The sequence below is a fragment of the Macaca fascicularis genome, chromosome 2 (genome assembly GCF_037993035.2).
Source record: "Macaca fascicularis isolate 582-1 chromosome 2, T2T-MFA8v1.1".
In the NCBI taxonomy this organism is placed as follows: domain Eukaryota; kingdom Metazoa; phylum Chordata; class Mammalia; order Primates; family Cercopithecidae; genus Macaca; species Macaca fascicularis.
In genome coordinates this window covers 99,651,603-99,679,086 of record NC_088376.1, presented here as the reverse complement: position 1 = coordinate 99,679,086, position 27,484 = coordinate 99,651,603, and the positions used below count along the sequence as shown (strand labels likewise).

Here is a 27,484-nt window from a genome sequence, read left to right as displayed (position 1 = left end):
TGCAGCCCAGGACTGGAAATTCTCCTCTTTTTCACCCTGGAATTATTTCTTTCTTTCTTTCTTTTTTTATACTTTTAAGTTCTAGGGTACATGTGCACAACATGTAGGTTTGTTACATATGTATACTTGTGCCATGTTGGTGTGCTGCACCCATTAACACGTCAGCACCCATCAACTCGTCATTTACATCAGGTATAACTCCCAATGCCATCCCCCCTCCCCCCATAATAGGCCCTGGTGTGTGATGTTCCCCTTCCCAAGTCCAAGTGATCTCATTGTTCAATTCCCACCTATGAGTTCACCCTAGAATTATTTCTGTTCTATGTTTCATTTTTCTTTTTTTAGTTGCTGTTAATTAGTCAGAAGAGGCAGAAAACAGCCAGGAAGTTCAAATAAAGGGGCTGGTGATGTCAGAGAAAAGAAAAAAGGATGCCAGATGCGTTTCTAAAAGCTGCTAAACCAGACATGGGCAGGCAACTGGGAGTGAGAAAAAAAAAAAAATGCCTTAAAGCCAGAGAGGATCCCAGCAAGACTTCTCCCTATCTACTGCAAGAACATCCCCTAAATAAGGCTCCAGGTATAAGTGCACACAGCAAGGGCCTTGTGAGTGATTTCCTAAATTATCTCAGAAGATAAGAAAAGAGAGGTTAACGTTTCCTCCCCAGCCAGACACTGTCCACCGGCTGTGTTTAAACACCCCTCACTCCACACATGCTTTTGCACAAGGTTTTCAATAAGACAGGCTAATACAGAAGAAAACTCAATGAGCTTGAAGAGTTTGAGGAAACCATGATTTTCTTCTAAAAAGAGTTTCAGAAGCTTAGAACGCATTTCCCCCCACAAATTGCAAAAATAAAACATAACACCGAAAAAGAAGTTTTGCAAATTCAACAGGTTGCTTCAGGACACGGCCTAACCTTTGATGGGTCCCCTCTCCTTTCCTGTTGGGGTTAACCTTGAAGAAGCCTGAGACAGCGAGATAAGGCCAGACTCTCCACTGGTCAGTGAGAAGGGTGAATTAGTTGTTTTTCTCACACATACTTCAAACTAGATGGTTTTCACATGTGTTCTGCCATGGTGCCCTCTTTGAAAACAATATTTACCCAGAAGCTGATACCCATAAACGTAGGGTTGATCTGGGTGAAACAAGGTTGGAGGGCAGGAGCCTTTTCCTCTAACACCCCTTTCCCTTCCTGCTGAGCCAAACTGCTGCCCTAACTCCAAGAGTGCAATCTGAAATCCCCAGTTTGCACTGTCTCAGGAGCCTGTCTGGTTCTGATGTCTGGAGTGACTCTTCTCCCTCTCCTCTTCTACTCTCTGAACCCCTTAGCCTTCCATTCCTTCTGCAGAGACATTTAAATAATGAAAATAAACCGTCGAGCTGTAAATAATGTCATGTTAAGCCAGCTGGGCATCTCAGCTGGGAAACTATTACCTAATGTCCAGGCTGTGCAAACAGTGGGTTTCCATAGCATGAGCTATATTCCTATACGCATGCATTGAGGGGTGTGGGGTGGGAGGAGCCGTGGTAACGATTTCCAGCACAATGGAGACCCAAAGTGTATGGCTTCAACATAGTTAAAAATTACCATTAGACTAAAATAGCTCACTTTTCACTTGAAAGACAACAAAGTAATACTTCTCAACAAAGCCAACACCTTTTCGTTCACCAGGTGTATTTCCTCCATCTTGTCTTCTTAAAAGTAGTCACCACAAACATACTATGGTGCAGATGTGTCACTGCAAATCACACACCACGCTCTCCTGCCTGTGGGGAATTCCCAGAGGGATTACAGGACATATTTCTTTTCATTTTACAGCTCTGCTGAATCTGCCAGTGAAGTTCTGATATGATGCCCAATCTTTGCCAAAGGAACTAGCCTTGTGTTCTTCCAGAAGGGCTCTTTCAACTGAGAGCTACTAAGCATCCACTATAGGCCAGGTACTCTGCCAGGTGTTGGGGATCAACAGCAAAAAAGATAAAATAGATCCCTTCCCTCACTGGGCTTCCATTCTAGAGAGGGAAATACAAAAACAAGTAGACGAAATAACGTGTTCTGTTACAAGTCATGAAGGACTCAAACAGGCAGCTAAGGCCACACATGGTGGCTCATGCCTGTAATCCCAGCACTTTGGGAGGCTGAGGTGGGCGGATTCCTTGAGCCTAGGAGTTCAAGACCAGCCTAGGCAGCATGGAGAGACCCTGCGTCTACAAAAAAAAAAAAAAAAAAAAAAAAAAAATTTTTTTTTAAATAGCCAGGCGTGGTGGCACACACCTGTGGTCCCAGCTACTTGGGAGGCTGAGGCGGAGGATCACTTGAGCCTGGAAGGTCGAGGCTGCAGTGAGCCATGATCACACCACTGCACTCCAGCCTAGGTGACAGAGTGAGACCCTGACTCAAAACAAAGAAAGGCAGCGACTCAGGGAATACAGGGTAGTGGGAGAATGGTTCTCTGAGGAGGCAACATTTGGGCTGAGACCTAAAAAATGAAGAGCTGGCCATGGGAAAAGCATGGCAAAGTGCTTTCTAGATGAGGTATCAGCATATGCAAAGGGCCTGAGACAGGCAGAGGCCTGGTAAGTTTGAGGGTTGTGGGAATGCAGTATGTGGGTAGCGCTGGAGAGACGGGAGCCCCATCGTACAGGCTCTCATGGGCCTTAGCAAGTGTCTGGATTTTCTTCTGAGGGGGAAGGGAGCTCCTCAGTGGGAGGAGGTTATGCAGGGACGTGACCTGGTCTAGGTGACAAATGATGGTGGCCTGGCCTAGGAAGTGGCAGCAGAGATGGAGCAAACAGAAGGGACTCATGCTGTCTGGGCTCATGGTGGTGCAGCTGGCTCCCGAGTTCTGGTTATATGGGTCCTCCCCAGATCTTCTCCCTCTGCGACAAAGAGGCATCTCTGGACCTGACACATGAGGGTCAGATACCCTAAAGATCTAGAGAGGCTCACCTGAGAGCCTGCCAGAACCCTCAGACCAGTGGTCCCCAAGCTTTATGGCACCCGGGACCAGTTTTATGGAAGAGAATTTTTTCATGAATGGGCGGTGGAGGGGGCGGGATGGTTTCGGCACAATCTAGACCCCTCACATGTGTAGGGTTCGTGTTCCCGTGAGAATCTAATGCCACTGCTCATCTGACAGGAGGGATGCTCAGGCAGTAATGCTCACTGGCCCGCTGCCCACCTCCTGCTGTGCGGCCCAGTTCCTAAGAGGCCACCGCACTGGTACTGGTCCAGGGGTTGGGGACCCCTGCCTCAGATGGCGCCACTGCCTCCCACCGGGGAGCCCACCCCTGGGCCCGCAGAGACGGGACCCCCTCAGAGGAAAGGACGTGGAAAGGCAGCAGAGCACCTGCTTCCTCAGACTCCAGGTCAGACCCACTCCCATGGCGGCCTCATCCTCTCCTCACAACACCAGGAAGCCGGCTTCCCAGGAACGGAAGAGCAGGATCCAGTGCTGCCTCATCATTTCCGGGCTTCTCACATTTCTCTCATGTAATCCCACAACCACCCAGAGGCAGGCCGAGCAGCCCAAGGCACCCCCAGTGACAGGTGAGGAAACAGGCTCTAAAGGGTGTTCTCTGGGCCGGGGCCCTGATCTCACTGCACAGCCTGTGCTCTTTCCCCAGAGAGCCCAGGGAGGAAAGAAGCCCCGGGGTTCTGGAGGTGTGGGCTGTAGTATGTGTGTATTATTTTCTATCGCTGCAGTAATAAGTTACTGGAGTTCAGCTGCTCCAAAAAACACAAATCTATTATCTCACAGTTCTGTAAGTCAGAGGGTCGGTGGGTTGTCTGGGTCTGCTCCAGGTTCTACGGGCCGAAATCGAGGTGTCAGCTGGTCTGGGCGAGTATCTAGAGGCCCTGGGGCAGAATCCACTTCCAGCTTGGTTCGGGTTGTTGGCAGCACCTGGTTCTGTGTTGTTGTAAGACTGAGGCCCCGTTTCCTTGCAGACAGTCACCCGGAAGCCTCTCCCAGCCCCTTAAGGTTGTCCACATTCCCCTCACGTCACACACTCCATCTTCAACACCAGGAAAGGCATGCTTCAAGTCTCTCTGACCTCCTACTCCGCCTCATTCCTCCCATCTCCAGCTCGAGGAAGTTTGCTGCTTTTAAGGGCTCGTGTGACTAGATTGGACCCACCTGGAAAATCCAGGCTCCTCTCCCCATTTGGAAGTCCATCACCTTAATTACAACTGCAAAGTCCCTTTTGCCATGTAATGTATCCAAATCACAGGCTCCAGAAATTAGGACACGGACATCTTTGGGGGCCATTCTGCCTACCGCAGCGAAAGACTTGGAAGCCCAGCCGTAGCCAGGCCTCTTTGGGGGCCTCCTGAGAAAGCACGAGAAGAGTTAATAATTTTCAGAGCTCTATTCTGTGTACAGGGATTGAAGACAGGGCCTCTGTCATCACCACTGCTATGCTCAGCTGAAGAGGAGGGATAAGGGACCCTCAGGTGACCTGTCCAAGGACAGCATTGCTCCTTTCCCAGCACACAGACCAGCCAGGACTTCCCGTGATCGTTTCATTTAGTGCCATGCTCTGTTTCAGCAGCTGAGACCAATTAGCAATTAATTATGAGTCAACTCTCTATCTCCAGGGGCTCACCTGCAAAGGTCCCTGCAACAACCTCTTTCTTAACTGGCCTCCCCATACCCAGGCAGACCAATCTCCCTGAGGCACATCTCTGATCTCCCCAAACTCCAAAAGATGCCATGGTCTGTCCACCATAGAATCACATCCAACTCCTCAGCCAGTGAACAAGTGGCTTCAGACTACATGACTGAATCTCCAGTCCAGTTGGCCTCTCCCCTTTCCCTCAGTAGATATTCAGCCAGGTCAGACACCTTTCGCATCCATCAGCCCCTCTATTACCTGAGGACCCAAATCCTACTTCTCCCTTAAGGCTTCTCCCTTAAGGCTCTGGCCAATTCTCCCTTTCCCCATAGAACACCTCCTTCTCCTCAGCCAGAAGTGGCCTCTGCAATGAAATTCTTACACAGTAATCTAAATCTCACTTTGTAAATTATTCCTGGACTGTCTGTGAGTCCACTGAAGGCAGCAATGATTCATTTTTTCATCGACGTCTTACATAAAGTAGGCACACAACTGAATTGCTTCCAGCTTTATGGTCTTTTTAAATACTCCTCCGGTTAATGAAAAAAAGGTTGTCTTTTTCCTAGTATCAAATATCCCCCGCCTTTCTGATGAGACAGATGCAGGTCTTTGCTTTCCTTAAATTTTGAAGGTGAAATGTGTACCCATCAGACTGTCCTACGAAGGCCTGTAGTATTCAAGCTCCACCGTCCCCAGAGCGCCCAGAATCCCAATCCAATCTCAGCATGAGCGGCAATCCCACTATTCACTCAGAGCCTAGTGCCAAAGCCCTATCCTGGAACCCGTCTTCTCCCAGGACTATGTACCCTACAGAGGGAAGGCTTGGTCTCCTGCCTGTCCCGCACATTCTAACTCAAAGCAAACAGTGTCAGATTAATCAGCAAGCCTGTACTTAACATGTACCGGTCACTGTCTCCATGTTACTCACACTGTCTGTGCAGTGATTCCACTTTAATTAGGTCATCAGTGGGGGCAGACCCCAACTCTAAAAGGTCACCATGATTTGATCCACCCTTCTGTACAGTCCTGTGTACCAACATGGGCTCAATGAAGAGATTAAGGCATTTGAAGTAGTGAAACCCTAATGTTATCTGGCAACATGACCTAGAGAGTTCTGATGAATTTATTCCTTCCTATGAAAGAGGTGAGATGCTCTGTGTCAAACTGTTGTGTACAAAGATCAGCTCTGCTTCCTGCAGTGGGCCTCTCTCTCAGAATCTTTCTTCCCCCTCAAACTGAGCCAACATCTGGAAGATTATCTTTTTTTTTTTTTTTCCATAATCAGGAAAAGGACAATAAGCAAGAACTGCGCTCCCAAAACTTTTCTCAGGCTCCTGGACAATCTTTCCAATCTAAGAACAATATTTTTCTTTTATTTTAATTTCAACCAAAGAATCACATGGTTAGAAAAATAATAACCCCCTGCCGCACACCTCGCCATAGTGAGTCCTCCTCTCCAGGGGCAACCATTATTACCCATGTCCATTTATGTTTCTTTTGATGATTATTTCCATATCTCCAGAAAACATGCTGCTACTACTACTCTTTGATTTATCAGATCTAGACATTATTTTACTAAATTCCTTCCATGATAGACAGGAATTTATCTCACATAATGATCCCCACTCCTTCACCTCCATAATTTTGATGGGCAAATTATTAGTTTAACTCCTCTACTGTACCAGTTCTCAAACTTTAGCTGCATGAGAATCACCCAGCCATCTTGTTAAAACACAGATTGCTGGCCGGGTGCATGGCTCACACCTGTAATCCCAACAGTTTGGGAGGCCGAGGCAGGCAGATCACCTGAGGTCAGGAGGTCGAGACCAGCCTGGTCAACATGGTGAAAACCTGTCTCTACTAAAAATACGAAAATTGGCCAAACATAGTAGTGCATACCTGTAATCCTAGCTACTCACAAGGCTGAGGCAGGAGAATCACTTGAACCCGGGAGGTGGAGTTTACAGTGGGCCGAGTTCCTGCCACTGCACTCCAGCCTGGGTGACAGAGCGATTCTCTATCTCAAAAAACAAAAACAAAAACATAGTTTGCTGGGGCTCACCCCATGAGCTTCTGATTCAGTGGGTCTGGGGTGGGCCCAAGAATTTTCATTTCTCACAAAATCCCAAGAAAGGTTGATGCTGCTGGCTCAGGAATCACACTTTAGGAAGTGTTGCTCTACTGATAACCTCTGCAATTTTAAGTAAACGGCGATATCTTGTTTCATCAAGTTTGCAATCTCTTGACTCACCAATTTAAAAGATTAAGATATTAAGAAAACTTCTCTTATTCTACTTTTACCTTTATATAATCAAGTTTAATGACATTTGCATTTTATGCTATCACCATAGCTCTGATTTTGGCTTAATTATAAATATTGAAAACCAATAAATAGTGCTAATTTTATTATGGCTTCATGATTATTGCTCACAGTTGAGCCAAGACAAGTGTCATGATTATATATCCTCCTCTACAGTTGCAAAGTTAAAGTCCAGGAATACTCAACTTCTACTTCAGATAGAATATTTCTAGGATCAACATTCTTATCTTCTTTATACTCTGCTACTTACTCAAAATCCTACCACATTTTAAGTTTTTGTATGCTGTGTTTCCATTTTCATTTGCCTTAAGAAATTTTTAAATTTCCCTTTGAATTATTTCATTAACCCAATGGTCATTCAGGAACATGTTATTTAATTTCCATGTATTTGTGAATTTTCTGAAGTTCCTCCTGTTAATGATTTCAAGTTTTATACCACTGTGGTCAGAAAAGATACTTGATATTTCAAGGTTAAATTTATTAAGTTTTATTTTGTGGTCTACTATGTAATCTATCCTGGAGAGTGCTCCATGTGCAGTTGAGAAGAATGTGTATTCTGCAGCTGTTGGATGACTGTTGTGTATGTCTGTTAGATCTATTTGTTCTAGAGTATAGTTTAAGTCTGATGTTTCCTTATTGATTTTCTGTCTGGATGATCTGTCCACTGCAGAAAGTGGGATATTGAAATCCCCTAATATTAATGTATTGCAATCTATCTCTCTCATAAGATCTATTAATATTTGCTTTATATATTTAGGTTCTCTGGTGTTGGGTGCATATATATTACAATTGTTATGTCCTCTTGCTGAACTGACCCCTTTATCATTGAATAATGATCTTCTTTGTCTGTTTTTACAGTTTTTGACTTATAGTCTATTTTACCTGATATAACTACTCCTGCTCTGTGTTGGTTTCCATTTGCATAGAATTTTTTTCATCACTTTGCTTTCATGTTATGTGTGTCCTTACAGGTGAAGTGAGTCTCTCATAAGCAGCATATAGTTAGGTCTTTTTTTTTTAATCCAGTTAACCACTCCATGTCTTCTGACTGGAGAGTTTAATCCATTTACATTCAAGATAATTATTGATAGGTAAGGACTTACTACTGCAATTTTGTTGTTTTCTAGTTGTTTTGTAGATCCTTTGTTCCTTTCCTCCTTTCTTGCTATCTTCCTTTGTGGTCAAGTGATTTTCTCTAGTGGTATGGTTTGGTTCTTTGCTTTTTTATTTTTATTTTTTGTATATACTATAGGTTTTTGCCTTGTGGTTACCATGAGGCTTACAAAAAACATCTGATAGTTATAACTGGTTATTTTATCACATTTTAATTTGTTTTCTATTTTAACCATGACATAGAGATGGTCCTCAACTTATAATGGTTCAACTTACGATTTTTTGACTTCACAATGGTGTGAAGGTAGTATGTATTCAGCAGAAACCATACTTCAAATTTTTTATTTCAAAAGCTTTTCCCAGGGTAGCAATATATGGTACAATACTTCTTGTGATGCTGGGCAGTGGGAGTGAGCTGCAGGTCCCAGTCAGTTACAGGATTACAAGGGTAAACAACTGATAGCTTTCTACAGACCACCATGCCTGCTAAGCCATCAACAAGTGTCAATACCCCAGTGGCTTCTACCAGCTATTCTTGAGACTCATCAGAAGAGAGAGAAATGGATGACCCTGTTAGAGTAGTAGCCCCATAATCCAACAGTTAATTTTAGTTCAAATATTCTTTAGGTTCAGTGTGCTTTCAGCTGTGTGTGTTAATGGTGAGTACCCATACAACCATTTTGTTTTTCATTTTCAGTATAGTATTCAACACATTACATGAGATATTCAACACTTTATTGTAAAATAAGCTTTGTGTTAGATGACTTTTGCCCAACTGTAGGCTAATGTAAGTGTTCTGAGCACATTTAAGGTAGGTTAGGCAATGATATTCAGCAGGTTAGGTGTATTAAATACATTTTCAACTCACAATATTTTTAATTCATGATGGGCTTATTGGGACATAACCCCATCATGAGTCAAGAAGCATCTGTACAGGTAATTATCTTATTTCTATTTTTCTGAGAGGTCTTGATTGCCTTTATTTTTTTCTTATCCATAAAAGAAACATATTTAATCTGCACTGTATCCTGAATATCTGCCACTTTCTCATCATTCTATTGCTTAGCTTCATTCTTCTGGAAGTTAATTGATCTCCTCTTCTCAATTGACTTGGCTGCTTTTTAGACTTGCTGCAGTTTATCATCCTGGGATTTCTTGTCATTAGACTTTTAAGAGCTAGTTCCAGAGTTTCTTGTATCCCACATCTTGCTCCTTCTGGTTGTCATTTTTGTTTTGTTGAAGTACAAGATAATTTTCTTGGAAGAGTTACTAGGGAGGTAAACTTTCTGAGTCGTTGCTTATCTGAAAAGTGACTTTATTTTTACCACATACTTTGATTGTGTGGCTGAAAACAAAATTCTAATTTCAAAATCATTTTCCCTCAGAACATTGAAGCCTTTATTTCACCATAGTTTAGTTTCTAATCTTGCTTATAAAGAATCTAATGGACTACTCAATCTGACTCTCATTCTGTTGTAAGCTGACTTATCCTCCGTGATCAACATTCCTGAATTCTTTGCCCTGGAAACATTTAGAATTTTCCCTTTGTCTTTGGAGCACTGACATTTCAAAATGATGTATCTATGATAATTTCGGTTTATCTTAACTGTAAATTGTTGTTTACACCAATTTTAAAAAACAGTCTCTCTCTTTAACTCTGAAACATGCTATTCTATTATCACATAATTTTCTCTCCCTTGTTTCTCTTTTCTTATTACTAGTATTCTTACTTTCTAGTATTCTTATTACTTGGAGATATAGGACCCTGTATCTTTAGCTTTCTTTTCTACTTGACTTTTAGCACTTCCATTGGGAAATTATGTACCATTACCTTCTAATACTTTCACTGATTTTTTGGTGCTGTAAATATATTTTTAATTTTTAAGAACCCTTCCCTTGTCTTTCATTCCTCCCTTTAAAAAGGAACAGAATCCCATCCATTAGAAAATGAAAAGAATGGAATATATTCCTAATTCTCCTTGTGTCTACCACATAGACTTTAAGGTGCTATGTTTTTAAATTTTTGTTTTTAATAATCTCTTATATTCCCTAAATCATTTGTTTCCTTTTAAGTTAGTTATTCTACTGGTTTATTTTAGCCTTTCCTTTCATGCACCAAATTTTCCTCAATCTTGGGTTCCTTGGTTGTCCATTCATATTTCAAACTAAGGCAAAAGGACTGAGTAGAAAATCTGTGAAAGTATTTGGGTGGATTGTAGAAGAGAAAGCTAGCTCTTACATTGGTGACTTTAAATGCCAGAAGTAAGGCTTTCTTTTCTCTGAGAACGAGGCCACCCACACTATCTTAAGCAGTTTATTCAACACTTTAGAGAAGACGACGCCTGGCTGCTTGCTATTCTGCATGCCTGAAGCATGTAGGGGTGGGGACAAGGATGAAAAGTCAACTCTAACCCTTCTTCATACCAACCTTCACATTTCACTGACCTCCCCCAATACCACCACCACTTTCAGCCCTTACTCACTTCTTACTCTGGCCCCCTCTGTAACTGTTGGCCTGGCTGTGGCTACAGCTTCTCTGTTCCCTGGGTAGGCCGGAAGCCAGCTCTTCTATGTACAGTTCAAGTTCACCCACTAACACTCTTCCATTTACTTCACTCATAGCAGAAAATTACTGGACTCTTTTATTAGCTGATGCCCTTTCTTTCACAGTGTTGTCCTCCCTGTTCCGATCTACTCATTCATAATCATTGCAATGGGGTCCCAGAAGGCACAGACATCAACATTTGTGCTTGGTTGGCCATCATGAACCAGAAGTGACCAAGAACATCATTTTGATACTAATCTGTCCCTCCATCCCTGGCTTTGATTGGGCTACTTAAATCTAAAAATGTCAGTAAAGTTTCCAAGATGCTTTTCACTAAAGAAAGTCCACATCTGTGCCACTGACAGACTTGCAGGAACGAGAGTTAGGTTCACTGTGGAAAGTACGTCCAGGCTAGCAAGATGCTGGACAGAGTAGATGACTACTTCACTGGTCAATTCAGAAACAAGCAAGCACAGAGGACCCTGAAATTCTTCCCAGGCCCCCAAGTCTGGGTAACTTCCATAACCCAAGTATGGGTAAGTTTATCAGTCCAGTAAGATTTGACTTTAGAAAGCAGAATAATTCTAGGACTAGAGGCCAATTACCTAGGAGTTACCATAATACCATGCTTTATTGTGTCCCCAGGCCGACCTCTTCTCCCTACTTCCCTGTCAGGAGGGGACCTAGGTCTGTACTTCCCAGTCAAGGCAGAAACCATCAGCTTCCTACCCTGCCTCTTCATCTTAACTTCTACTCTTCTTTAGCCTTCTCCACGCCTCAGCCTAAGGCAAGCCCATCTACTCTGCCCACCTGCTTAGACACCACTTGTCCTCCCCCAGGGCCTATTCCAAGTATCAATGGCCAGTGGGACTTACAGGCCACTCTCTTGGGGCACTTGTGTTGTGAAAGAAGGTTCATGTTTTAAATTAAAACCTCTTGGCAGCATTCCCCAGAGGGTGTGTTTTGATGTGTAGTGGGCACTGTCAACTGTGGCCCATCCCCTGGCTGATGTGTGTGTAGGCTGCTTATGGCTCACATCTGCATTCTCCTCTAGAGAACCATCCTCAGCTGAAAGGATCCCCTTTCAAAGAGGGTTACACTCCCCTTCCACCCCACAGTCAGTCAATGGCTGAATGATATGGGGCATAAAAGGGAAGCCCTCTTGCCTCAAGGCGAGGACAACTCTTTGGTGTAATTTTTGTTCCAGAGTCCCCCAGCCAGACTTTATTTGAGACCACAACCATGTTGAGCCCCCTGCCTTTCCTTTACAGGTTTTCCCTAAGAGCACAGCATCATTAAACCAAGTGTTCCCAATTCCCTTTCTCAGGCTCTGCTTCTAGGGAACCCCACTTAGGATGATGGGAGAGAGGCTTTGGGAGATAATGGGATGCCTTGGTAAAAATCTCAGCACTTACATGAACACTTGGATGGATATCTCAAATCCCAAACACTCTGTGGTTCAGTTTACAACTCAAATCTATAAGGCACGGGTCACAATCTGCTAGTTTTCCCCTATACTCAGAGTGGTCTGAAGCACTGTGAAAGGTGGTCCCACAGCTTTGCCCCCATCCTGCCTAGGAGGCTGGGTTAGCCCACAGTTTTTCCTGATCTTCCACAGGGTTCTGAATCTGTGGTGATCTTGGGTTTCAAGAAAAGATTTGAAACAGACTTGGGATTGCAGATTCCTTGCATATTTCCTGCACTGCACTCAATGCTGCACGCCTCAGAGCTGGCCAGCGCTGCTGCACAGAATCAGGCACAGGCTCACTCCTACCTCATACGAGTGATGCACTCAACATTGCACTAAAGCTTCTCTACACAGCAGCACATCCCAGAATCTGATGAGTGTGGACCACCCACCTGTACTTGCCCCAGTGCTGTTTCCAGGGACTCTTGGGTTGAGCATTCTGTAACTCAACTGCCAATTCAGCAAGCTACCACTCTTGCCTCTTCACCTCACTCATTCTCCCACCATTAAAACATTCATTAAGCACAATAAGCACCTACTATCCACCAATCTAAGCTCTGAAAGCAGTTTAAGAACAGGGGCAAGTTCAGGGACCAAGTGGCCCGCCAGTTCATGACCTCGAGGGGATTGTAACTTCTAACAACTTGAGAACTGTCTGAAAGTGTTTAAGTCCCATAGTAGTCACAAGTAACCCCTAAGATCATTTATTTTATCATTTTGCAGATCAGAAAAGGGAGACCCAGAGAGGAGGTGTGTCCTGGCTGTGGTCTCCCGAGCAGCCAGGTCCACAGCTCTCTCAACTTTTGGGCCATTATTTCTGCTGTGTGCAGCTGCCACCTTGGGTGCTGGGTATGAGCTTTAAGGTTCTGACCTGATTCTTTTGGGCAATCTTTTGTCCCTTTTTCCAGCGGAGAACTGGTGTCAGAGGCGGCAGTTCCCTCTCCTCCTCTCCAGTCACGTGCTCACCGAGGCTGTAGGCTGCTTCAAACACGATTGGGCTGATGACGTCCTGCACCCTCCGCTGAAACAATAAACAAATGCGTGCATTAACTACTAATCCTGGCTGACAGTCATAGAGCATTTCACAGTTTACAAAGACCTTCCACATGAATTGCCTCATATGATCCTCACCATCACCCTTGTGAGGTAGGGTTTTATGACTTTCATATTTTAAATGAGGTAATTGAGGCCTAGGGCAGCTAGTGTCTTGTCCAAGGTCACTCTGCTGATGGGTGGGGGCCCTCCTTCTCTACCTTGCCTGGTGCTAAATCATCTTCTCTTGAGCATATGGAAGACATTACTTTACTCATCCTCCAAATATTCTTAGAAACCAGTTGGCAAATGGGAGAACATCTGTGCTCACTCTGCTAACCCTTTGCATTCAGTGTTTTGATGATCAAATCTCTTTTGCATTGAGATAAATATGGATTTTGTGTTAAGGCAGGGAATCCAAAGACTGAGTGGCCCAGCGTCATCCCAGAGTTAGACATCAGTGGAGCCAGGGATGAAAGTCTGACTCCTGGCCCTATGTTCTTTCCTTTAGAATCCAAGAATCTCAAGCCCCAAGGGAACAGTAGATTGACAGTCACGATGGGAAAGGAAGGGAGGCGAGCAAACATGCCCTGAACATATGAGATGCCAGGCACTGTGCTAGGTGTTGCAGGGAGATGAGAAACACGCCCATACCCTGTGAGTGAAGGCATGTTATCCTCCATTATACAGAAAAGGAAAGGGGAAATGCAAGGCTCAGTTCCCCAGGGCGCATGGCTGGTAAAGATTTTCAGTCACATCTGTTCAGCCTGGAGCTCTTGGCTTTTCTGCACACAGAGTCACCGTCTCCTGGGGACTCTGGCCCCCACAGTCTCACAAGTTAGAGTTAGAGGCAGGAGTAAAGCTGGTAGGTGGTCCCACATTCTGAGACAGTGAGCTTGGCGGGGGTGGGTGTGGATTGCTCCAAGGACTTCCAACTGGAGCAGGGCAAGTCTGAGACATGTCAAAGGAAAGTGGCGCAAACAGCCAAGTCCCTGGGGAGAGACAGGAGAGTGGCAGCAGGGAAGAGTGAGAAGAGAAGCTGGGCAGGCAGGCTGAGGCCAACCTCAGGGCCACAAGTGCAGAGCTGAGGACTTCATACTACTCTCTGTGAAGTTTGGGGGCGTTTGGAGCAGAGTAGCACTGTGTTCAAAGGAGTAGAGGTTCTAAAGGCCCCGGGAGGCACACGGGGAGGACTTTGCTCCCACCCCTCCCTGACACCCAGCCCCCTTCCCCAGAGGCAGATGTGCCTGCCAGTGTGGGAGTACTTAGGTATCCATCCAGTCCAAGCATCTGCAGCACATCGTGGCATCTCATGCTGCACTTTGCTTTATTCACTTAGCATATATTCTGGAAACTGTCCATGTCGGGAACATCTCCTTTTTGATGACATACAGCATGTCACTGTATGGATGCCCTTGCTGACTAATGTTTGGGATCAAAGCTACCTGAACCAGCAAATAGGGAGTAGCCCATCCACAAACTGTAGCAGCATTCACCCGGATTGGTCCCATGAACCTCGGTTCCCTAGGAGCAGGGTAAATAAGAGTCTGAAATTAAACAGATTGCGGGAAACACCAAGTTAAACAAAGTTAAAGAGGATTTTATTCTGTTTTGTTTGTTGTTTCTACTTTTACTGCCATTGCCTCCAAGAAGTAAGTGGTGGTAGTCCTAAGTGTATGGGGCCGCAGAAGCTTGTGTTTCTTCAGAGTTCTTTGGGGCTGGAGGGGAGAGGAGGTGAGCAGAATGCATGCAGAGACACTGGAGGGCAGACTGGAAATCTCCCACAGCAGCCCGGGAGAGGAGATGGCCGAGATGAAGCGGAGTGGCAAGGGCCGGGGAGGCAGATATGGCCATGCCTGTGGCTGCTGAGCTGTGGGGCATGGGAGACCAGGCAAAGGGGACAGATGACTCCCAGGGTGGGGGCCTGAGTGACTGGCAGATGATTTTTACCGGTGTTCAGGAAAGCATTCAGCTGGGAATAGATTCAACCATTCAGCATAAATAAAACACAGGGCTTCTCCAAGAGAGAGATGGGGGAGCCTTTGGACAAATTATTTCCAGGAAACACCTCTTGAACTCCAGATGTCAGGAGCAGACCTTTGATACTAATGTCCTTCTGGAAGCAAAGCACACAACCCTGGGATCCAGATCCTCCCTGCCTGCTGACTGTGCTAACCAGAACTTGAAGACTGCCAGTGGTGTCGAGAGGGATGAATGAATGCAATCTTTATGTGTTTAAAAATAAATTCTTCAATGTTTCCCTAAGGCTGACTATCTTAAGGTTCTGCATTTAAATCCTTAATGATGAAATAAGTCAGTTATGATGTTGTTATTCTAGGGGAGGAGGTGAAGATGGGGGTAGGGAAACAGAAGTCATTTACTATTTCCTGGCTACCAAATGTGTTCCAGAGACTGGGCCAAACTCTTCACAGACACTGTCTTTCTTAATCCTTACAATACCTGAGCTGGTAGATTATTGACCTCCACTTCTACCCTTTTTTTTTTTTTTTTTGAGACAGAGTCTTGCTCTGTTTCCCAGAAGTGGGTCAATCTTAGCTCACTACAGCCTTGAACTCTTAAGCTCAAGCAATCTTCCTGCCTCAGCCTCCTGAGCAGCTGGGACTACAGTTGGATACTACCATGCCTGGCTAACTTTCATTATTTTATTTCTTTTATTTCTTTTTTTATTTTGTAGAGATGGGGTCTCACTATGTTGCCCAAGGTGGTCTTGAACTCCTGGCCTCAAGTGATTCTTCTGTCTCAGCCTCCAAAAGTGCCGGGATTAAAAGTGTGAGCCACAGCACCAGCCATTGCCCCCGTTTTACAGACAAGATGACAGAGGTGCAGGAGCTCAAATAAATTGCCCTCCATCCCAAAGCTAGCAAGTGAAACCAGAAGCAAAACTACTTTCCTTGCTGTCCATAAAATACTATTTTAAAACCATCCCAACTACTTTAGGTTCTGACATCATCCTAAAAAATTATTTGTTTACATAACAGCATATAGGGTGAGGGGAAAAATGTTTCGCACACAAGGATGAATGTGAATAAGTGACAAATAATTAAGATATAGGGGCTTGAAGTAAGGGCTGTTTCTAAATGCAGCCATTCAAGCCATGGTGGCTGAGGGGGCAAACCTGAGTCGTGCCATATCTCATTTTGGATAAGTAATGCGTTTGGAGATGTAGGGGTGCGAATGATGCTTCCTGGCAATAGCTGCCAGAACCTATTTTAATTAAGAAGTCTGAAAAGCAGCTTCTTATTACATGTCCCAGTAGCTCCAGGCAGAAGGGACCCAAACCACACTGAGGCGTGGGTGGAGGCAGAGGAAAGTGTAGCAATTAGAAACAGGCCAACACCCCCAAAAGGACAGCCCCTCCTTCCCACACTGGGCCGGTTTTATCTGAGCTGCAAAGGAAAAGTAGCAGCACCATTTAGTGGTTTCCTTTTCATTTTTGGAAGCGCAGCTTTCCTGAGCTCAGCACTGCAATTAAGCAGAGGAACTCCTTAAGATGGAGAAAGAGGCTTACAGCTCTGGCACAGACCATGGTCACTGAAATTTTACTGCTTAAAAAAAAAAAAAAAAAAAAAAAAACACCTCTACAAACTGAAAATTCTAAAGTTGAAGCTTCTGGAGTTCTAAAGCATCTAATAAAGTGTCATTCTGACAGCCTAAAAGGCAAGAATCTACCTTTTCCTGCTAAAAATGTATGGGAGTCTCTTGTCTCTGAAAACTGACGGAGCCCCCACAGAGGAGAACACCCAGGCTGGTGGCAGAATTTGCAGCAGCTGAGATTTTATAGGGAACTTAACATATGCTCCATCTGAAATTTATTGGGTGCTTACTTTATGCCAGGCAATGTGCTGGGCCCCAGGGAAACAGACATGAAAGACCTTCAGGGAATAATGAGTCTCAGGGGAAACAGACAAGGGATGACAATGCAGTTCAACACATACCAGGAGGGGAGGCTTTGGGGACCCAAAGATTCAGACTGAGGGCTGGCACGCTTCCCAGAGGAAATGCCCCGGGGCACAGTCGAAAGACAGTAGGACATTAAGGCAGACAGCAGGTGCGAGGCAGGGCTGTTGTAGCTGCGTGGAGAGGGCATGGGCTGTCCAGCGGCGTGCATCTGACTCCCAAAGGGGAGAAGTCAAGTTGGTAGGCAGCAATGGGGGAGAGAAGACTCATGCAGAACAAGATCGAGGGGACTTTGCAGGTTATGTGATCTTAAAAGCTAGGGAGAGCTGGGAAGGGGGTAGCATGACACTAGAGGCTGTTACAGAAAAGTCCTTCTTCGCTGGCCATGGTGGCTCACATCTATAATCCCAGCACCTTAAGAGGCTGAGGCAGGCGGATCACCTGTGTCAGGAGTTCGAGACCAGCCTGGCCAACATGGTGAAACCCCATCTCTACTAAAAATACAAAAATTAGCCAGGCATGGTGGCGCACGCCTGTAATCCCAGCTACTCAGGAGGCTGAGGCAGGAGAATTGCTTGAACCCAGGAGGCGGAGGTTGCAGTGAGCCAGGATTGCACTACTGCAATCCAGCCTGGGTGACAGAGCAAGACTCCGTCTCAAAAAAAAGAAAAAAAGAAAAGAAAAGAAAAATCCCTCTGACAGGGGCAGCGAGGCCAACACGGAGGCAGCAGGAGGCTGTATTCTAGAAAGGTCCCTGTAGCTGCCACGTGGAAGTGGACTGATGGGTGCAGGACTGGGGAGAAGCAGTCCAAGGAAGGGCTGCCACACGGGTTTAGTGGAAAGAGAGTAAGGGCCTGCACCAGGACCCAGCAGCAGAGATGGAGAAGAGGGGACCCCATCTGCCCAGCCAAAGAAGATACACATTTCAATTTGGGAGAAGTACCGGAGTGACTTGGCACCCCTAACTGGCCACCTGACCTAGAAGCCTACCTAATTGCTGCTTGTCTCCAAGAAAAAAAGAGGATTTTTTCCTTCCTTAGCTAACCAGCAGCTGCCGGGGTAAATTAAATGAAAACAGGAAGGGTTGGCCCCACTTCAAATTTGTAAATAATGCAGAAAGTCAGCAAATAAGCAGTTAGCATTAAGCTAGATAATTAGTTTGGGGAAAATCTTCTAAGTGTTTTTAAAAGAGGATTCAGTATTTTTTTCTTTTTCCAAACATGTGATCTTTTCGTCCCTTCCATCCTCCATCCTCTCTCACTATTTCTCTGCATCCAACCCTACTTTCACCTATGATAACCTTGTAGACACACCTAGAAATGAGAAATCTTCAAAAATGGGATGGCTTTTCCTTTATCTCTATACTCATAACAAATAGGATCACAGTTAAAAAAAATCATGTTAAAAATGGTAATGATCACCATTCATTACTTGCCTACAGCATGCCAGTCATTGTACAAGGTATATTTTATAATTATAAATATTATTTATAAGCTACTTTAAAATTCTCATCAGCTTGAAGATTCTTTTAAAAGCAAACTGAGGATTTTGCATTTCCAGTAATTATAGAGTAACTTACTGAAACTGTCCTCCCACGGACAACTTGAAAAGCTGGACACACACACACACACACACACACACACACACACACACACACAGCCCCATTTAAAATTATCATGGAATTTATGTTTGAAATGCCAAGTTCATTTAAAAAATTAAAAATATATAAAATTATCAGGGAACCAACTATCAAGACAGCCAGGACTTCAGAGTCTAGGGTCCCGAAGAGAAGGAAAGAATGTGGAGGTAACCCCAACATTTATGGGCACTTTTCCCTTGACGTGTTTCCAGATTTGTAAGCAGTGTGGCATGAGAGGCTATGAAACTGAAAGTGAAGCAGTGGCTAAAAGGCTAAGTTCTTGAGTTTCTGAGCTGAATTTCTGGAAGTCTTATGACTCTGTGAAGACAACACTTAAGAGCTCAGGGCTAATAAGGCAACCAGGACCTGAGGGGCCAAAATCCCAAACAGAAAGAAGTATATTGAGGTATGTTTACTGTACACCACATTTATCCTTAAGGCATCTGCTGATTCTACAGCAGCATGGGGCTGTGAGACTAAGAAACCAGGCTGAGGACAGTGGTTAAGGTGCTGAGAAGACAAGATATATTTGACTGGAGACTGAACACGGCAGAAAACATGACCAGCGACCCAGAAGTTGTTTGCTTTTTAATCTATAGGATTGTGAATGAAATCACACTTGGCCTCAGTGTATTCTCTCAATAGGAAATATCCAGATCAAAGCATGGAGAGGAAAAAGGAAGGAAAATTCATAAATAAACATAAGAGACATACAGGACACGGTGTAAGGTATAACATATTTGTAATCAGATAATAAATAATATTTATAATTATGAAATATACCTTGTACAATGACTGGCATACTGTAGGCAAGTAATAAATGGTGATCATTACCATTTTTAACACAATTTTTTTTTGACAGAGTTTCACTCTTGCTGCCCAGGCTGGAGTGCAATGGCACAATCTCAGCTCATTGCAACCTCTGTCTCCCAGGTTCAAGTGATTCTCCTGCCCCAGCCTCCTGAGTAGCTTACAGGCACACACTACCACACTCGGCTAATTTTTTGTATTTTTAGTAGAGATGGGGTTTCATCATGTTGGCCAGGCTGATCTCGAACTTCTAACCTCTGGTGATCTAACCACCTTGGTCTCCCAAAATGCTGGGATTACAGACATGAGCCACTGCACCCGGCCTTTAACACAATTTTTAAAATGGCAACTATTATATGAAAATCTATAAAAAGCTCCCTATTATGAAATAAATCCTTATAAACTATACCTGTAGCAAGAACCTATTTCCCAGAGAAAAAACTGAGGTCAAGTGTGGTTTCATTTACAATCCTATAGATTAAAAAGTAAACAAGACCAGGCGCGGTGGCTCACGCCTGTAATCCCAGCACTTTGGGAGGCCGAGGCGGGCGGATCATGAGGTCAGGAGATCGACACCATCCAGGCTAACATGGTGAAACCCCATCTCTACTCAAAAATACAAAAATATTAGCCGGGCGTGGTGGCAGGCACGTGTAGTCCCAGCTGCTTGGGAGGCTGAGGCAGGAGAATGGCGTGAACCTGGGAGGCGGAGCTTGCAGTGAGCCCAGATTGTGCCACTGTACTCCAGCCTGGGCGACACAGCGAGACTCTGTCTCCAAACAAACAAACAAAAAAGGAAACAAACAAAAATTTAAATTAAAGCCAAAGGAGAAAATTCTAAAATAATTTTAAACAAAACTTTATGACAAGCACAGCTGACTACAACAGTCTTCCAAGACAGAATTTCAACCAAGAAGAGAAGAGACAATGCTTTGACTGTTTGAACTAGTTCAGTTATAAATATTGGCTAGACAGAACTACAAAAACCAGCTGAATTCAAAGAACTCCAGAAATTCTGTCATGCAAGCAGGAAGTAAGTGATGAGAAAATCAGTGTATCTTGTTTCTGAAAATTTCTCAATGAGATTAGAGAGTACATATTAGTTTATAAGCAATTTCACATATAGTAATGGATGTCATCGTTAATCTGAAATGTATAACCCTTTGGCAAGCATCAGTGCTCAGGAAGGTCAAGAAACATCAATTACTCTTCCATTAACATATCTGCATAAATTATTCATCTATGAAAATCATATAACTCCATTGATGCTTTTTTCTCTTCAAAGGTAAAACAATATGTAGCTGGATATTTGGGAATGGTTTGCTTTTGCATTGGAGAGTCTGTGTGTGTGTCGGGGGCGGGGGTGGTAAGTGTGGCTGTAGGAACTGGATCTCAGCTCTGTCTTGAGCTTCCTGTGTCTCCTGGACAATACTGAGCATGCTCTTGTCCAAAAGCATGGAATATAGCAGCAGTGGCCAGGTACTGGCATCCAGGCAGAGCCAGGGATGGCAGATCTGTGGGTGTGGGGGAACAATGAAAGAGTGCATGGACATTTTGTTGGCTCTCTGGAGGAACCTCAATTGGTGTGTCTGTTCTCATGCTGCTGATAAAGACATACCTGAGACTGGGTAATTTATAAAGTAAAAGAGGTTTAATGGACTCACAGTTCCATCTGGCTGGGGAGGCCTCACAATCATGGTGGAAGGCAAAAGGCACATCTTACATGGCGGCAGACAAGAGAGAATGAGAGCCAAGTGAAAGGGGTTTCCCCTTATAAAACCATCAGACCTCATGAGACTTATTCACTACCACAAGAACAGTATGGGGAAAACCACCCCCATGATTCAATTATTTCCCACCGGGTCCCTCCCACAGCACATGGGAAATATAAGAGCTACAATTCAAGATGAGACTTGGGTGGGGACACAGCCAAACCATATAATTTGCCTTCTGCCAACACTTGGTTGCTGTATGCCTTATGCCAGGCGCCATGAGGCACAGGGAAGCTGAGAAGAGAAAAACAGGAGGAGTGTGAGCAAAAAACTGTGGTACAGAGAAGAAGGTGCCCTTAGAAGAATGGTGGCAACCCAATGAGGGAAGAATAGCTTCTGACCCAGAGTGTCAAGAATCCTGGGAGAAGGGTGGCCTGGGAGTTCCTCAGGCTGACGGGGCACCTTCTCAGTTGGTGAAGATAATATGGAGGTCTAATAAACACTAGATATCTAAGGAAGAGAGGTATAGGACTAGAAAAAGCAATGACTTTGATGTCAGCCAGTCCAAGGTCAGAGGGGGTCCCAGCTCCATTTCTTGTGAACTGTGTAACCTTGGCCACTTTACCTACTCTCTCTGAGTCTGTTTACTCGGATGTAAAATGGGATGACAGAATCAATCTTGCATGCTTGTTGTGAAGATTGGAGAAATGGATGTTGGGCACCTTGGAGAGCTCCTGGCACTCTTAAAAAAAGCCAGTTGCCCCCTACAACACCACCACCACCACCACCTGAGAAGGGTCTGTGGGGCAAGATCACAGGGTGGGGGGCAGGGAGGGACTATGGACAGGGAAGGAGAGCAGGCTGGAACCAGGTCACGGGGCCTCAGTGCCCTAGCCGCTACAGGCATTGCCTACGCCCACAACTTTCTCAGGAGAACTGCCCTTGGGTGACAGGAGCCATCTCCTCCAGAGAAGCCTACAAGTCATGCCCTGTGACAGGAAGAATCCTAAAATGATGCCAGTGACCCATGCCCCTGTATAATCCCCTCCCTTGGAGGGTGGGAAGGACTGGACATATGATGGTTCTCACTCCTGTGATGTTACATTAAATGGGAAAGGTGAGGGGAGTTGGCAGATATAATTAAAGTTCTGAATCAGCTGAATTGAAGGAATCAGAAAGGATGGCCTGAATTGGCCTACTCAAGTGACCCCTTTCACAGGAAGGAATAGCTTCTGACCTAGAGTGGGTTGGAGTGCAAGTGTCAAGAATCCTTGGAGAGCGGTGAGCTAAGAGACTGGAAGGTTGAGCTAAGAGACTGGAAGCAGCAGAAAGAGTCTTCTGCTAGTCTTGAAAAAGCAAGTCACCCTGGGCTCCACAGCTGCCGGAGTGAATTCCACCAACAGTCATGCGAGCCTGGAACAAGACCCCAAGCCACATAAAAGACCTGGCTGGCACCTTGAGTACAGCCTTGTGAAACCCTAAGCAGGCCATGCTCAGACTCCTAACCCATAGAAGCTGTGAGATAATAACTTTATGCTGTCTTAAGCTGCTAAATTTGTAATTCTTGAAGTGGCCTAGAAAACCAATACCTGCCCCATTCCCCCGGCTGGCAGATGCAGCAGGGTAATGGCCCAACCCCCTTGCTGCTGGGTGGGATAAGCTCTGCTCCAGAGCTTCTTCATGGGATCAGGCTGAGGCTAGACTTTTCCTGAGACCACATCCTTACTCAACATTTTTTTCCTGTCCCTTTCTGTTTTCCTCACTTCTGAGAGCACTCCCCCAATAAATCTCTGGCAAAAGTCCCCATCTCAGATTCTGCTTCTGAAATGCAAGATACCATGTAATAAATTCCATACTGAATTTGTTGGCTTAAAATTCCTAAAGAGGTGAGAAGAGTTGGATATAGTGCTAGGGTCACCCTAGCACTCCAGGGTGATGTGGACCAGGCAGATCCACATCGGTAGTGGAGAGGCATGGGGAGTTACATGTAGACTCTCATTTTGACCCTTACTCATCATTAAGTTCAACTTGGAGTTTTACTTTGTCCTTCTAAAATTTATTCTTAAAAAGAACAGCACCAGGTCCCCACAAATAAGTCTTAAGGCTCAGATCAGCCCCCAGGCCTCCTCAGGGTTATGTTTTGCCCCCATTTTCAGAGCCACTCACAAAATACCTTTGTCTGATGTGTGTGAGGGACTGAGATTTACAAAAGGCAAAGCTCAGAAAGAAAAGGGCTAGGATTTGGACTATCCACAGATTAGTAATGAGCTCCTCAACCCTGAATTGCTAATTTATTACTGCACATCACATAAATGGTCAACTTCTTTTGGCTTGTTTTACTACTGTCAACCAAAAGTATATCTTAAACCAGAAGTTCTTAACCTAGAAGAGAATTCAGGGCATATGTGGATTTAGATGGAGGAAAAGAATTTTCCATCTTTATTTTTATTAACCTCTAACTGAAATTTAGCATTTCCTTCCATTATAAAATGTAGGCATCAAACCACAAAAGTATTAGAAAGACCTGTGACTCTACCATCAATAGAAATCTGAGATATTACATACCATATTACAGTTGTAGATGCCTTGAAATATTGTTTATGCTTAACAGTACTCAAAATGTCTCTAGATCTTATTCCATGCATTAAGAAAAAGCTGGTGAGACCCGGAGCAAGATGGCCGAATAGGAACAGCTCCAGTCTCCAGCTCCCACCAGGAGCGACACAGAAGACAGGTGATTTCTGCATTTTCAACTGAGGTACGGGGTTCATCTCACTGGGGAGTGCCAGACAATCAGTGCTGGTCAGCTGGTGCAGCCCAACCAGCGAGAGCTGAAGCAGGGCAAGCCATCGCCTCACCTGGGAAGTGCAAGGGGGAAGGGAATCCCTTTTCCTAGCCAGGGGAACTGAGACACACAACACTTGGAAAATCAGGTAACTCCCACCCTAATACTGCACTTTACCAAGGGTCTTAGCAAACGGCACACCAGGAGATTATATCCCACACCTGGCCGGGAGGGTCCCATGCCTGCGGAGCCTCCCTCACTGCTAGCACAGCAGTCTGCTATCTAACAGCAAGGCAGCAGCGAGGCTGGGGGAGGGGCGCCCACCATTGCTGAGGCTTAAGTAGGTAAACAAAGCCACTGGGAAGCTCGAACTGGGTGGAGCCCACAGCAGCTCAAGGAGGCCTGCCTGTCTCTGTAGACTCCACCTCTGGGGACAGGGCATAGCTAAACAAAAAGCAGCAGAAACCTCTTCAGATGCAAAAGACCCTGTCTGACAGCTTTGAAGAGAGCAGTGGATCTCCCAACATGGAGGCTGAGATCTGAGAACGGACAGACTGCCTGCTCAAGTTGGTCCCTGACCCCTAAATAGCCTACCTAGGAGACATCCCCCACTAGGTGCAGACCGACATCCCACACCTCACATGGTGGGGTACACCCCTGAGACGAACCTTCCAGAGCAAGAATCATACAGGAACACTCGCTGTTCAGCAATATTCTATATTCTGCAGCCTCTGCTGCTGATACCCCGGCAAACAGGGTCTGGAGTGGACCTCAAGCAATCTCCAACAGACCTACAGCTGAGGGTCCTGACTGTTAGAAGGAAAACTAACAAACAGAAAGGACACCCACACCAAAACCCCATCAGTATATCACCATCATCAAAGACCAAAGGCAGATAAAACCACGAAGATGGGGAAAAAGCAGGGCAGAAAAGCTGGAAATTCAAAAAATCTGAGTGCATCTCCCCCTCCAAAGGAACGCAGCTCATCTCCAGCAATGGATCAAAGTTGGACAGAGAATGACTTTGACGAGTTGAGAGAAGAAGGCTTCAGTCCATCAGACTTCTCAGAGCTAAAGGAGGAATAACGTACCCAGTGCAAAGAAACTAAAAATCTTGAAAAAAGAATGGAAGAATGGATAACTAGAATAATCAATGCAGAGAAGGCCATAAATGAACTGACAGAGATAAAAACTATGACATGAGAAATACGTGACAAATGCATAAGCTTCAGTAACCGACTTGATCAACTGGAAGAAAGAGTATCAGCAATTGAGGATCAAATGAATGAAATGAAGCGAGAAGAGAAGTCTAAAGAAAAAAGAGGAAAAAGAAATGAACAAAGCCTTCAAGAAGTATGGGATTATGTGAAAAGACCAAATCTACGTCTGATTGGGGTGCCTGAAAGTGCGGGGGAAAATGGAAACAAGTTGGAAAACTCTCCAGGATATCCTCCAGGAGAACTTCCCCAACCTAGTAAGGCAGGCCAACATTCAAATTCAGGAAATACAGAGAACGCCACAAAGATACGCCTCGAGAAGAGCAACTCCAAGACACATAATTGTCAGATTCACCAAAGTTGAAATGAAGGCAAAAATGTTAAGGGCAGCCAGAGAGAAAGGTTGGGTTACCCAAAAAAGAAAGCCCATCAGACTAACAGCAGATCTCTCCACAGAAACTCTACAAGCCAGAAAAGAGTGGGGGCCAATATTCAACATTCTTAAAGAAAAGAATTTTCAACCCAGAATTTCATATCCAGTCAAACTAAGTTTCATAAGTGAAGGAGAAATAAAATCCTTTACAGACAAGCAAATGCTTAGAGATTTTGTCACCACTAGGCCTGCCCTACAAGAGATCCTGAAGGAAGCACTAAACATGGAAAGGAACAACCGGTACCAGCCATTGCAAAAACATGCCAAAATGTAAAGACCATTGATGCTAGGAAGAAACTGCATCAACTAAAGAGCAAAATAACCAGCTAATATCACAATGACAGGATCAAGTTCACACATAACAATATTAACCTTAAATGTAAATGGACTAAATGGTCCAATTAAAAGACACAGACTGGCAAACTGGATAAAGAGTCAAGACCCATCAGTTTGCTGTATTCAGGAGACCAATCTCACATGCAGAGACACACATAGGATCAAAATAAAGGGATGGAGGAAGATCTACCAAGCAAATGGAGAACAAAAAAAAGCAGGGATGGCAGTCCTAGTCTCTGATAAAACAGACTTTAAACCATCAAAGATCAAAAGAGACAAAGAAGGCCATTACATAATGGTAAAGGGATCAATTCAACAAGAAGAGCTAACTATCCTAAATATATATGAACCCAATACAGGAGCACCCAGATTCATAAAGCAAGTCCTTAGAGACTTACAAAGAGACTTAGACTCCCATACAATAATAATGGGAGACTTCAACACCCCACTGTCAACATTAGACAGATCAACGAGACAGAAAGTTAACAAAGATAGCCAGGAATTGAACTCAACTCTGCACCAAGCAGACCTAATAGACATCTATGGAACTCTCCACCCCAAATCAACAGAATATACATTCTTCTCAGCACCACATCACACTTATTCCAAAATTGACCACATAATTGGAAGTAAGACACTCCTCAGCAAATGTACAAGAACAGAAATTATAACAAACTGTCTCTCAGACCACAGTGCAATCAAAGAAACTCAATCAAAACCGCTCAACTACATGGAAACTGAACAACCTGCTCCTGAATGACTACTGGGTACATAATGAAATGAAGGCAGAAATAAAGATGTTCTTTGAAACCAATGAGAACAAAGATACAACATACCAGAATCTCTGGGACACATTTAAAGCAGTGTGTAGAGGGAAATTTATAGCACTAAATGCCCACAAGAGAAAGCAGGAAAGATCTAAAATTGACACTCTAATATCACAATTAAAAGAACTAGAGAAGCAAGAGCAAACACATTCAAAAGCTAGCAGAGGGCAAGAAATAACTAAGATCAGAACAGAACTGAAGGAGATAGAGACACAAAAAACCCTCCAAAAAAATCAATGAATCCAGGAGCTGGTTTTTTGAAAAGATAAACAAAATTGATAGACCGCTAGCAAGACTAATAAAGAAGAAAAGAGAGAAGAATCAAATAGATGCAATAAAAAATGATAAAGGGGATATCACTACCAACCCCACAGAAATACAAACTACCATCAGAGAATACTATAAACACCTCTACGCAAATAAACTAGAAAATCTAGAAGAAATGGATAATTTTCTGGACACTTACACTCTCCCAAGACCAAACCAGGAAGAAGTTGAATCCCTGAATAGACCAATAGCAGGCTCTGAAATTGAGGCAATAATTAATAGCCTACCAACCAAAAAAAGTCCAGGACCAAACAGATTCACAGCTGAATTCTACGAGAGGTACAAGGAGGAGCTGGTACCATCTCTTCTGAAACTATTCCAATCAATAGAAAAAGAGGGAATCATCCCTAACTCATTTTATGAGGCCAACATCATCCTGATACC

The 27,484-nt window shown here is 44.3% G+C and overlaps 1 protein-coding gene across 3 annotated transcripts in view; it reads right to left on the bottom strand.

The window, feature by feature from the left end:
* ITGA9 (integrin subunit alpha 9) overlaps positions 1-27,484 on the bottom strand; it is a 385,385-nt gene that overhangs the window by 188,330 nt on the left and 169,571 nt on the right. For all 3 annotated transcript variants that reach the window (XM_005546647.5, XM_074031685.1, XM_045386478.3), the window contains one exon: positions 12,936-13,085. In XM_005546647.5, the coding sequence (XP_005546704.2) occupies positions 12,936-13,085 (150 nt within the window). The remainder of the gene's footprint in view (positions 1-12,935; positions 13,086-27,484) is intronic.